The sequence below is a fragment of the Pelmatolapia mariae genome, linkage group LG9, assembly GCF_036321145.2.
Source record: "Pelmatolapia mariae isolate MD_Pm_ZW linkage group LG9, Pm_UMD_F_2, whole genome shotgun sequence".
Lineage (NCBI taxonomy): Eukaryota > Metazoa > Chordata > Actinopteri > Cichliformes > Cichlidae > Pelmatolapia > Pelmatolapia mariae.
The window spans coordinates 19,997,996-20,010,861 of record NC_086235.1 but is presented as its reverse complement, the minus strand read 5'-3'; the positions used below and the strand labels follow the sequence as shown (position 1 = coordinate 20,010,861).

General features: G+C 42.8%; 2 protein-coding genes across 3 annotated transcripts in view; both read left to right on the top strand.

Moving 5' to 3' along the window:
• The first annotated feature begins 700 nt into the window (after nt 1-700).
• LOC134634281 (suppressor of tumorigenicity 14 protein) lies at nt 701-9,051 on the top strand. The gene is made up of 18 exons (XM_063483406.1): nt 701-848; nt 960-1,084; nt 2,134-2,201; nt 2,307-2,500; nt 2,627-2,722; nt 3,038-3,257; nt 3,379-3,521; nt 3,635-3,732; nt 3,869-3,978; nt 4,074-4,207; nt 4,539-4,643; nt 4,809-4,916; nt 5,010-5,123; nt 5,208-5,327; nt 5,427-5,610; nt 5,684-5,955; nt 6,036-6,172; nt 7,652-9,051. Exons 1-18 carry the CDS (start codon nt 782-784, stop codon nt 7,817-7,819), a joined length of 2,463 nt encoding a protein of 820 aa, XP_063339476.1. The 5' UTR covers nt 701-781; the 3' UTR covers nt 7,820-9,051.
• A 734-nt stretch (nt 9,052-9,785) lies between these two features.
• flt1 (fms related receptor tyrosine kinase 1) overlaps nt 9,786-12,866 on the top strand; it is a 40,267-nt gene continuing 37,186 nt past the window's right edge. For both annotated transcript variants that reach the window (XM_063483686.1, XM_063483685.1), the window contains exons 1-2: nt 9,786-10,075; nt 12,704-12,800. In XM_063483686.1, the coding sequence (XP_063339756.1) occupies nt 10,018-10,075; nt 12,704-12,800 (155 nt within the window). In that variant the 5' untranslated portion in view covers nt 9,786-10,017. The remainder of the gene's footprint in view (nt 10,076-12,703; nt 12,801-12,866) is intronic.

Genomic DNA, 12,866 nt, shown 5'->3' with positions numbered 1-12,866 from the left:
CCCGGGGTATTGTTGCATATCGCCTCTCCGGAGCTAAACGGGACAGTGCTATGTGGACTCTCCCCAAAAGCAAGATTTGTGAAGTGTACTGCGTCTCTGGGCATGGACACTCAGGCTACACTGCTGCACAGGTAAGCCATCAGCGCGTCTCTTTGAAACCTTTCTGCGAGAACTGTTTTTTCAGCATATTGTAACTCTTTTGCAAAGTCCGTCTGCTTGTTTCAACCCTTTTTTTTTCCAATACAAAAGGGCTGTATACTATTTAGAGTCCATCAGACTCTTACTTATGATTCCTCTTAAGTGTAAAATCTTGCTCTAGATGTCTCTGGGTCCCATTCTTATGAATGTCCATGTCAGAGTGGGCCACTTGATTGAGTTGCTGACACTGCACAGCCAGGCCGTGGGAAAGCAGACCACTCCAGCCACTCTTTGTCTGCTTCCCTGGGGGAAACCTGCCAAGTCCTTAAATGTCTTAGTAGATCTTTTAATCTGAAGGATGTTCTCCATTGCTCTCCGAAAATCAGCATCTGGCTCAGTCAAATGTTGTTCTACTGACTTTTTGGTATATAGATTTCATTTTCTTTACCATGAAAATAACAATTAGAAGCAATTTGAGACATAAAAACCTTGTATGATATTTGAGTCGTGTCCTTGTCTTTGAAAGGGAGAAGGGAACTTAAAGCCCACCCATTCACTGAGCCCCCCCACGAAGCCTGAGGAGCAGGCAGAAGAGAACGTGGAGGGGGTAAAAGCTCCAGTGTGTGATTCCTGGAGGAGATGGATGTTGGGTCTCTTGCCTTTCTTTCCCTTTATTGCAGCCATTGCACTGACACTCCACTACTTAACATGTGAGTACAGAGCTGCGGGAGATTTTTCTGGTCCATTCCTTTGGTGTTAAATGTTATTTATTTTGAGTCACATGGTGCACCTGTCTCAAATCTCCCCCTCCTGCTCCACAGCTCCGCCTTGCTCAGTGTTCTTTCTTGGAGGCAGCGTGGAGTTCCCAAACCTGAGCTTCTCCTCGGAGCTGGCTGACTCCACCTCTCCTCAGTTCCGCCTGCAGGCTCAGGCTTTGAACCATTATGTAAGTGGAACGGCAATCCTGTCTGTCACTGCCTCCCCTCTGAATGACACTTTAGAGTGCTGCTTGACCTTCCTGCCCCTGGGCTGAAGCTGATCTTGTTGTTGTTGCTCTGACTTTGATATCCTTCTCTACAACAGGTTACTGCTTCTTTTTATGTCGCACATTCAAAACACAGCCGCTCTCCTCCTCCTCCTCTGTCCTTGCTTTCTTATTTGTAGAGTTTCTCCTTATCTACTTCAGCCTCCCATCTCCGCTCTTTTTTTTCTGCACACCACTTTCTTCTGCCCCTTTCTCTTTCTCTCGCTGGTAGTGTTAAATGTAAAGCTGTAACAAGAGCTGGGCACAGTGTGTGTGCAGGTTCCTGAGACCCCCAGGGGACAGGGCCATTTCAGGGCTGAAGACAAGCCCAGTATTTGTGAGCCTAGCTAGCCTCAGGCAGCAAGAGTGAGAGGAAGAGCAGGCCCTCAATAAAAACGTTGTCTGTGTTGCTTTCACACAATCAGCTACTCTGTGCACCGGACACTACAGAGAGCAGGTGAACCTCTGTTTGATGCTGGGGTTAAGAGCTAGAGACAGGGCAGTAGGGTAATCTGGAATGACAGAAGGGCCGAGGGAGATATGATTAGATTTTTGGAGCAGAAGGTCAGGTATATAGCAGTGGATCTGACAGTAAATTGATAGGTGAAAATTCCCCCAAACACTGCAGTACCATAGTTTAACATCCCTGTAAGCAGCTGCAATGGCAATTTAGCTTCTTTGTTAAGTGGTCACAGTATCTCTGTGGCCATCTGTTCATTAAAGAACAGGTGAACTGAAGGCCAAGAGCCAATACCACCCAGTATCTTACCTCTACACAGCGGGCAGGTAGGGACACAAAGGAGCTCTGTGTGGCTCAGAGTCAGCACGCACACATGAAGAGTCTCATACACACACACAAGAACAAAGCATTTGCGCAACCAGGTGCGTTTTCATGTCACCTCAGTGGGAAAAACCATCTCGCGTGCAATTTATGATGTCACCCCCCCACACCTTTATTTTTTAAAACACAGTTCTCAGACCTCTACAAGTCCTCTCCGTGGAGCCCTTACCACGTACGCTCAGGAATTACTGCCTTCAGGTATGCTACACCTAAACAAAATCTGCTTGTGTGTTGCAACGGTTCTTGCATGCCAAGAACGTGCATGACAGCAGCACGCTGAGATCCAACCTCTGTGTGTGATAGTGAAGGAGCAGAAGGGCTCGCCGTCTTCTACTGGAGTAAATTCTCTGCCCCAGACAATGTTGCGATGGAAATTCAGACCTCCAGCCCAGAGAGGCTGCAGCGGCGGCTTCCCGGCAGCAACAAGATTCAGCGGGAAAGCCGCAACGAGCAGCGCTACTTTATGCAGCAAGATGATGACATACTTCAATTACTGGGTAGATACAGTACTTTTACGGCAAAATGATTTTCTTTTAAACAGAAATAACTTAGTTAGACTTTCATAAATGCCTAATTATGTACCCAAGTTTTAGATTTTTGATGCTTGATTTGTTTCTTTTTAGGTTTGGACCCTGACGACTTTGATCCAGATGAAAGATCTGACAAAATCAAAAATCCAAATAGTATCCAGGGCGGGAAATGGCAGCTTGGCTTCCAAGGTGAGGACAGTACTCTTCTGGCTTGACACTTTAAAACTCCTAAGTCTGTTTTGGTGAGTCAAACATTTCTGAGAACTCCATGCTTTTCCATGCAAGTACACAGAAAACCAGAAGGGGCAGAACACAAGTGCAGACATCAGATACGACACTGATTAATTCAGACAAAGCAGGAAAGGTGGAGTTGCTTTGTAAAGGAGCTTAAAAATGTGCACTAACTGTATAAATAGTATGCTTTGCTCTTCTGTGTAAGTGTGTGTGTGAGAGAGATCTAATCTGACTCACAACATCAGCATCATTATCATTTCCACTGTCTAGCCATGTCCTTTGACCTCTATGCCAAATATGGTAACAACCGCACCCTGAGCCTTGTGAGTCCCAAGAAGCCATACTACCAGTGGAGACTTCGTGTGCCATCGGGTCACGTGGTTCGATTGGTCGTCCTCACCCTTCATGGCGCCACACCAGGAAGCTGCACCGCTCACAAGCTCTCTGCATATGACTTCTTACTTCCTTTACAGAACAAGATAATTGCCAGGTAAAGAGCATTTTATGAACTTTGATATTTGTGTACACGCAGTAGTAACTGATAAGTAACATTTATTTTTATTCATTTAACTTGGTTCCGTCTCTAAAAATGATGCGCGTGACTGCCGCAGGTGGTGTGGGCTGCCTATTTCAGGCTCATCTCCGGTTATGAAGCTGACATCCTCTGGGAATGTGATGCTAGTCACGTTCTCTTTCAGCAGACAGAGGGATGGAGCCATCTTTAAAGCTTACTTCCAGGCCATCCCAAAAGCAGGTTTGAGTGCTCTCACACAGACATATAAAAATCTAATTTCATTTTGAATTGCATACGTAATTACATACGTGTGTACTTTGTGCACTTATCTGCGTCACCATCTTCCTGGGCAGGTTGTGGAGGGTCAATTTCCTCCTGGAATGGCTCTATTTCCTCACCCTACTACCCTTCCTATTATCCTCCGAATATAGACTGCATTTGGACACTGAGGGTGAGCTACATAAAAATGTTTGTGTACATACACAGAGTGTGTGCACGTGTTAGGAAACAATGGAATATTCTTCTGTAGCCTGTTGACATTCCAGCATCGCAATACTTTCCTTAATCATCTCTGGTTACTTCCTCAGGTGCCATTACCAGGATACCTGATCTCCATAACTATTGTGACAATGGACATTCAGGATTCTCCATCATCAGATGGCTGTGAGAAGGACTGGCTGGACATCGGAGGAGTGAAGTGAGTTGATTATAACTCCTGGTGTGTTTTATCTCCATGTTATTGCACATGCTTAAGGGTTGAAAGTGAAACTCCTCGTTTTACTGTATCTCCAGACTGTGCAATCCAGTGTCAGACAGCGGCAAAAAGCGAGTCTACTCCTCTCCTCTCACCCTCCACTTCCACTCTGATGAATCTCTCACCAACAAGGGCTTCTACTTGCTATACCGAGCCTTCGCCCCAGAGGGCAGTAAGTGAAACTGAATGCTTTCACTATAGTGTAGATATTACTCTTTATTTCTTAGAGCTGTAGATCCCTACTAAGGCTGTAATTAAGTTATTATTGTCCAGATTTACACTGGGCTTTCCTTCACTATCATAAAAATTCCTTAGTTGTAAATATCTGAAGTGGTCCTGATTGCATAATGTAAAATTTAGTTTCATCCCCTGTAAACTCCTGAAAAATTCCCATCTTTTGTTACTGCACACAGTGTTATTTCATTATCATATGGTTGGTTTGAGTTATTCCTCTAATTTATGTTTTTGTGGTTTTTTAAAATTTCTTTGCTGTCTATCATAAGCGTGCCCTCGCCAGTTTCGCTGTGGAGATAGTCGCTGCATCCCTCTGAAGAAGGTGTGCGATGGAGTAAAGGACTGCTCAGACGGACGGGACGAGGCTAAATGCTGTAAGTATTGTTGCCTAAGTCCTGTGCGCTGTCCTCACACGCTTAATCTTGTATTCTTTGTGTTGGGATCTCTGGTATGAATTATGTTTATACATCTTGATGCAGATATAGACACAAACCCTGGCTTAGACCCACATTTATTTGTGCTCTGTATCAAACCTTTAGCATCCTGCAAGCCAGGGGAACTGTTGTGTGGGAACAACCAGTGCAAACCTCAAAGCCAGTGTGTCAGTCAGAGCATTTGTGCGGACAGCAGTGAGGAGGGCAGCTGTGGTGAGCAGAAAACACCGCCGCTCTTTTAATACCTTCACATGTCAGTGTTTGGTTCCGTCATGTGTTTCATGCTGCCTTCTGTTTGCTTTTCAGGGGGTAAATGTTACCACGTCTGTCCCAACAAGGTGTGTTTGTCTAAGTCGTCTGTGTGTGATGGTGTCATTGACTGCAAAGACCGCAGCGATGAGCTCAACTGCACCAGAGCATGTGAGAGCTTATGATGTCACAGTTATGGTTTAGTGCAACAGTGTGCTCTTAAAAAAATAACATTATGACATTTGTTCTCTTTAGATGTTAAAGGCTGCTCCTCATCCTCCTACAAATGTGCCAATGGGAAGTGTGTCAGTAAGGTCAACCCGGAGTGTGACGGCGTTAAAGACTGCTACGATGGCTCTGATGAGCTGCGTTGTGGTACAGTAATTGCTCAAGTACCGCACCTCATACCTCTGTACTTGCTCATTAAAATACAGGCTCTAACATCTTCATATGTGTTCCTTATCTATTCCTCAGGCTGTGGAACCAGGCCCAAAAAACGCACCAAGATAGTGGGAGGGAGTGACGCCGTAGCTGGGTCATGGCCATGGCAGGTCAGCCTCCAGATGGATCGCTACGGGCATGTCTGTGGAGCCACGCTGGTCTCAAACCGCTGGCTTATCTCTGCTGCTCATTGTTTCCAGGACTCTGACGCCATTAAGTAAGAAAACTACAGGGAACCTTATGTAGATGATTCATATATAAGCACTTTATTTAAGCGCAGTGTTTCCTAGATACTCAGATGCACGTGCGTGGCGTGCATACATGGGAATGCGTGTGATGACGACAGGAAACCAAGGAGCAGCCACCAGACCGATCCGCCGCATCCTCCTCCACCCACAGTATGACCAGTTCACGTCTGATTATGACATCGCCCTCCTCGAGCTCAGCGCACCTGTTTTTTTCAGTGACTTGGTGCAGCCTGTGTGCGTCCCCGCCTCCTCTCACACTTTCACCACGGGGACCAGCTGCTATGTCACAGGTTGGGGAGTTCTTATGGAGGATGGTAAGCACTCATTATTGAATAAAAATATGCAAATTTTGCTTAATTTTACTGGAAACTTTGACCGTTTCTGTGGATTGTAGGTGAATTAGCCTCTCGCCTACAAGAGGCCTCGGTGAAGATCATAAATAGAAGCACCTGCAACAAGCTGTACGATGACGCCGTCACTCCCAGGATGCTGTGTGCTGGGAATCTGCAGGGAGGTGTGGATGCATGTCAAGTGAGTGTGTATGGATTTTATGGAAAACATTGCACTGGTTTCTTAAGAAATTTCAAAACTTTCCTTTTAGTCTTAACCACAAATGGTTTAAGATACTTTCTTGGAGTATTTCCAAGAAATCTAATCTAAACCACACAAGAGAAATTTACTTTTTCAGTGTCTTTTTGCTCATCACATGCTGCTTCCTATGATTTCTTGTGTAAAGAATCCTCTATTTAGCCAACTAACCACTTCTGGCGTGAAAACAAATAAAATTGTGCTCACGAGATAGAAATAGTAGAGAACTGGTTTCACTAAAGTAGACCTAGGGTAGTTATTTTTCAGATGCCTTATCTAACAGCGTTCCTCATGTTATCATCAGATAATCAGTGCAGATAATCATTTAGTCTCTGCAGAAAGTGCTACACAGCTGTCAGGGTTTTACAGGAACTTTCATGTTTGTGGTGAGTGTCACAATTTCACCTCCACAATTTTAGAAGTCTAAGCATTTTTGTACACACACACAACAAAGTCCATGTGTTTAAATTGCCAACAGCATACATACATTTTTCTGTAAAAACTTTATTATTGTGTTTTACGAATAATGACAGTAATTTCAGCAAACGCTAACATGAGCTGAAGTTTAGTTTGTTGATTCAGGCTGTTCATATATATGGAGATTCTAAATATCACATTACAGTTTGCATCCAAATATCATGTCACATTTGACCTCTGACCTCACTTTTACATTTCATATCTGCCTTTCTTTCAAGTTGACCCTAAAATGTGTGACATCTTTAAAGAAAGTGTTGGCAACAGAAGAAGACTGAGCTCCCTAGTTGGTTAAAAATATACTGAAGTTTAATATAATAGAATAAACTTAAGTTTTTCATGTCCTTTTATTTAGAAATCAATGCCTATTATCCATTACTTACTCATCCATAACGTTTGTGGAATCTTTTATGCTACTCTTACCTGATTTTCACTTCATTACAAACTTCTTTTTTATCTGAAAATCATCAAAGATCAAATAAAATAATAGATACAGCAGATCTGAGCTTCACTGTGGTGCTTTTTAAACTGGGCTGTTTAAAGGGTCGTTTCACCTAAAATTCCTAATAATGGCTGTCTTCTCAAAAAGCTTGAGCGACAGACTTTCAGGCTCAGTCTGTTTGAGACAGGAAGTAACTTATAGTAGGGAGCTTGGTTAGCACTGTGCTATAACTCATAAAACAGCTGCATCAATACCCGAAATACCCGATGTTTGTGAATATTTAGTTAGCCACTTATCTGGTAAAGTAAATCTAAGAGTGTCAATGTTGCTGCTAATGTTTGTGACAGCATCAACAGCTAGTTACCATCCTCTGTGTTGTCTAATCCTCGGGTGTTGAAGCTTAAAAGTTATGAGTAGATATAAAACGCCCTGGAGGAATTTTTGACTGCTTCCTCTTTATGATCTTATGTTTGTGTCTACATGCTTATCGGTGTGTGTGTCCTCAGGGTGACTCTGGGGGTCCATTAGTGTGTCTGGAGCGAGGCAGGCGGTGGTTCCTTGCGGGGATCGTGAGCTGGGGCGAGGGCTGTGCCAGACAGAACCGCCCCGGCGTCTACACGCAGGTGGTCAAATTCACCGACTGGATTCGTCAGCAGACCAAAGGACAGGTCTGACCAATCAAACGTCTTACTCACGTGAACTACACGACAGAGCTAACGCACAGGAAGGAGGTTTCAGACCTGAAGTCTGTCTTCAGATTGTCGTCATGACGGATGGCAACACAATGAGTCAGTTTTTGGCAGTGTGTCCAAGGCATTGGGCCAGTGGGGGCATCATCCCTGTTCCAAACCTTCCTGCTTCCTCATATTCCTCAAACAACGGCAGCAATGTTGCATGGACAAAAAAGAAAACAAAAATCTGATCTTAAGCTGATTATCGATTCACTTGTTTTGGCTTGCTGCATTTAAACGCTAACACTGGAATCCAAGACAAACAATGTCACTCAAGAAACTAGTCCAGCTACATAAATTGCACTGCTCACTCTAGAGCTGTGGAAGGCTCTACAGCCTGCAACTTGCTTTATGAATTACACTCCCAAGCTCCCATCAAGAGGCTGTTTTTTGTTTTTTGTTTTTTTTTTACATTTGGTGAAGTTCCCTGTAAAAGTCTTCACATTTGGCACCAAACACCAGCCTGTCGCAATCACACAGGCTGGTACGCATCAGGTTTCAGAGCAGATCTGAGGTGGGCTACATTATCCTGTGCGTGTAAATGTTGCCAATTACTTCCTGTTTTTCCATTCACAGCTACATTGTTCACTGCAGAAACAAACCATGTCCTGTGCTGCATGCAGTCTTATTGTGAAAAGAGTTCTTTCTTGAACAATACATGTAACCCTGTATTTTTGTACTCATTTGCATTACCCCGTGTACTGTATGCTACTGGATGTGTTCACAGCTCACTCTGAGTTTAAGAGTTGTTCTTGTACTGTATATGTACGTCTGTGCATTTGTATATCACACAGTCATAGCTTTATGTGCGGTATATGTTGTAACTGTAGATAAGAGAGCAGTCCATCCATAGTAGGTGCTTTTCAGTTTTACTGTGATTTAATTTATCTTAACGGTGCCACTTTTATACTTTATGTCCTATTAAAAAGCCTCCACATTAAACCTGAGGACCCAGTAAGATTACCATTACCAGACCTAAGTGAGCCTTTCTATGCAGACACTTAAGGGTTTGGTCCATTTCTCCATCCTCATTCAGCTCACCCCACCACCCAGTGGACAAGCTGTGCCATTACAATGTACCATGTACAATATCCCCTGAAGAAATGAAGAATAAAAAAACTGCAATTTACATCATTGTTAAATAATTCATTTCCCTTTATATTAAAGACACATTATCAATGCAGAACCATCGTTTTGCTTTGTTTTTTGTATGTCTTAAAACATAATTGTCTGTATTTGCTTTGCTATTAAGATAAATCAATGAAATTTGCTGTTTCAGTCCCCTGAATTTCATTTCGAACATTCCTGTTGCTTCAGAAATAGTTAATTTCTTTTGTTTTTGTTTTTGTTTGTTTGTTTTTTACTGAAAGGCACCTGTACTACAGTTTGAAGGAAACGTGAGTGACTTTCCTTTAGTGGTGAGACCAGATTTGCTCCAGTAGTGGAATGTTTGGCATCTTGCGCGGAGCACGTTTTTTTTTTGTTTTTTTTTTTAAATGTCGATCAGTTCACTATTCGTTTGCCAATGCCTACGTGCTGATCATCCCGTTTACCAGCCCTGGGTACTGACAAGATATACGCAAGCGGCTGATCAGTGCGCATCATCTCCAGTGAAGCGTAAACGTCCCGATGGAAAATAGCGCATGTAGACTCTTTGCTTAGGAACAAAAAGTGAATGTCCAATCCGAAGTGTGAAAAATCTGAGGAAACAGAGTTTTGTTTTTTCTTATATTAGAAAAATATAACATTTAGCAGGTTTTACTACAAGGGACAGCTGAAATGGGACCGCTGTTGCGCGCGCTGGGTGTGTCACTGGACGTAACGGAAGCCGTCTATCCGGTGGGTGCACTGTGGGAACAGTATAAAGCCGCACCACAATCCGAAACGATGGGAAAAAGTTGCACTGGAGCTCAAGCGCGGTGTCCTGTTGCGTGATCTCCCGCAGCTAAACTCAGGAAACTGTCTCCCATTCGGTGACCCTCAGCTCAGAGCGCAGCAGTCAACCGCGCTGTGCTGCGTTTGTAGTCCCGTGGAGAGAAAAAAAAAAGAAGAAGGGGGGGAAAAGGAGCCACAGCAGGAATACAACTTTTTTCATGCGTTATTTTATTTGAAAGCGCAAAGCTGCTTCGGAGTCTCCAGACATGATGAATTTTATTCTCATCTCCGTGCTGTGTGGATTTTATGGTGTTCTAGCAAAAGGTAAGTAACGGGGTCAGTTTTGCGGATGTTACGGGCGCACAGAGTGCGTGCCGCAAGGATAACTGCTAATTTACACAGACCTGCGCTAATTTACTCCAGTCCAGGAAACTTGTTTGTAATAGTTAGTTAATTAGAGCCAAAATCCGACGCTGTGAATCAACGTGGAAACGTTTGTAGCATGCGGTATTTTATGTCTGACTTCATGATCGTTATTTCTTGTAAACCTGACGCTCGGATAACAAAAAGAAGTATTTCAACTAATCAAGGTAGAAAACAACAGACGGACAGCTAATCCCCCTTAATTATTGCGCTGCTGCTCCTCATTTATCGGCTTGTTGTGTCGCCGCTGTGGCTGCGTGTCTGAAGCTGTAAACCTCCCTCCTTTTGCGCTGAGGATGATAAGCGCCATATCCCACCCGGACACTTGTTTGGATAACCGGGACCCCTGTGGCCCGGCTCCTTGCGCGCATGGCCCCTGCTGAATGGATGCGCGCAGGCGTTGTTTCCTGAAGCTAGTGAGCTTGTCAATAATATAAATGGATGAGGGGTCAAAAAGTCCTCTGAGCAGGAACCGATGTGAATTTGTGCTCATTGCTCAAACAGCCGATAGGTTGCATTCATGGAGTCCAGTGGAAGCAGTTCAAGGAATAAAAGATGACGCTTCTACAGGTGCAAAATAGAATAGAATAGAATCACCCTTTATTGTCATTGTACATGTTCAGCGAAACTGGCATATCAAATCGTGCGTTACATTAAGAACTTGATCCGGGACATGGCATTTTTAAAAAGTTTTAATTTAATTTAATTTAATTGTTTTATTTTGCATACGGTAAGTTTTAAAAGATGTCCTACACGTGTAACGACTTATTACATCACTAGTTATCCTCGACTGTTCATGTGCTATTACTCTTTAAAATTGTGTTTTTTCATTTTTCAAATGCATCATGGCGTTTGTTTTAAATCTGTCACTGAAACAAAAACTCCACCAATTATTTCCTGCTGGATGACAAGTAAAACACGCACATACATGCATACCTGTACTTAATCCATATGTACATATATAGCAGTGTAATACAGAGAAAGGAAGAAGTATAAAAAAATGTTCTGCATCACTATTTATTCAACTGAATGTGACAAATAACGTGAATCAGTCCATAATAACTTCAGAAAATACATAATAATAATGATTAATACATAATATAAAATATAATGCATAATCAGCCATTCTGAAAAACACCTTCTTACACAGAACAAACTAAATTCTTCATTTATTCACACCCCACTGTCACTGTTACCTTTAATACAATATATTAATCAGAATTATTGGAGAGACTATTCTAGACTGGACCTCTCTATATCTGTTAGTATTTTAAAATTGATAATAAAATCATATGATCACATTTCACTACAGGTAAACAAATTCTTCATGTCGGCTGATTGTCTAGAAATCTTCATGCTCCTGAGATTTATTGCAGTGATGTAAATTTCAGCTCAAAGAGTTTACTATGTCCTCATTAATTTGTCTGAATTTCACCTTAGTATGCATCTGCATGTTTCTGTTCATGGCACCTGAAATATTTCATTGCCCTCAGGTGTTTGTTTTAGATTTCCTGGTACGTCAGTGAAAGGGATTTTTACAAGTAATGAGCTGTTGTGGAAACTAACCACAGTAATTCCCGGTAACAATGATGTTGTAGTTAGGATTGCGAAATGCTTTCCTTTACCTAATAACACAGAAAGTGTGCTAATTAGACACTTGTTTAAAAAGCTTGTTGAAAAGCTGGAGGAGATCCTTGACTTCCCCCTCCATCTTCCATTCTCCTGCCTGTGTGTGTGTATTTGCTGCCTCCTGTGAAACCCAAGGAAGTAGCATAGGAAGTGTTAGCAGTATGAGTAATACTAGATACTGTGCTCAATGGGGGATCCACTGGGAACAATGATGCTGACAATGAAAGGCAATAATGGATTTAAGTGATAAATTCGCTAACTGCCCTAGCAGCAGTTTAACTGCTCACAGATCAGTGGAGGTGGTTCTTTATGAGCTGCTGTGCGAGGAGCAGTCCGAGTGAAGGACGGGCTTCCCTGAATGATGTTTCCTCTGTTGTTTTGAGGAAGGAAGGGTGGACAGTCTTTATCTCTCATTAATAAACCTCAGCGATGAAGTGGAGAAATGCCTTTATTTGATAAACAAGAGGGACACTGCTTACGCATTTCCACAAAACTTCTTAAGTGGGTTTAGCGAGGAGATGTGAGCAGGGTCAGAGATGCTGATGGAGGACGTGCTGTGGAGGTGGGAATCACCCAGACTGGTTGGCATACCTTACAGGAAGTGTGTTATATTTCAGGATTTCCCTAAAAGTGATTGAAAAGGGGTTTTCACTATGTACGTCCCAACCACATGGACACTTGTCTCTACACCTGAATTAAGCAGTTAAGCAGAGTCTACAAACTCAGTCCAGATGTACCCTTTTCACTTTGACATTTATAACTTCTCCTTGACCTCTAACCTCTCTGGAGAGGTCCATAGGTTAATAGATACTTGCTATGAGACAAACCACGCTACAGGTCATTAGGTATTGAACTGTTTCTATAAATTTGCTCATCCTTTCCGCGCTCTGACCTCTGCAGATAAAGATCAGAAGGGGAGGTTCAATGTCCCTCTCCTGGATGTCAAAACTCGGCAGCTGGTTCTGGATGCTAACCAGATGCTAACGCTCAACTGCAGGTGAGTTTCAGGTAGAGGCGGAAACATCGTGATTTAAAATCTTTAATTCAATTTTTCAGTAAAGAT

Excerpts from the sequence above, each read along its gene's own strand:
- LOC134634281 (XM_063483406.1), top strand. The coding sequence starts at position 782 with ATGTTGGGTCTCTTGCCTTTCTTTCCCTTTATTGCAGCCATTGCACTG. Across the intron at positions 4,917-5,009 it reads CAGTGAGGAGGGCAGCTGTG|GGGGTAAATGTTACCACGTC; the intron begins GTGAGCAGAAAA and ends TTTGCTTTTCAG. Across the intron at positions 6,173-7,651 it reads GAGGTGTGGATGCATGTCAA|GGTGACTCTGGGGGTCCATT; the intron begins GTGAGTGTGTAT and ends GTGTGTCCTCAG.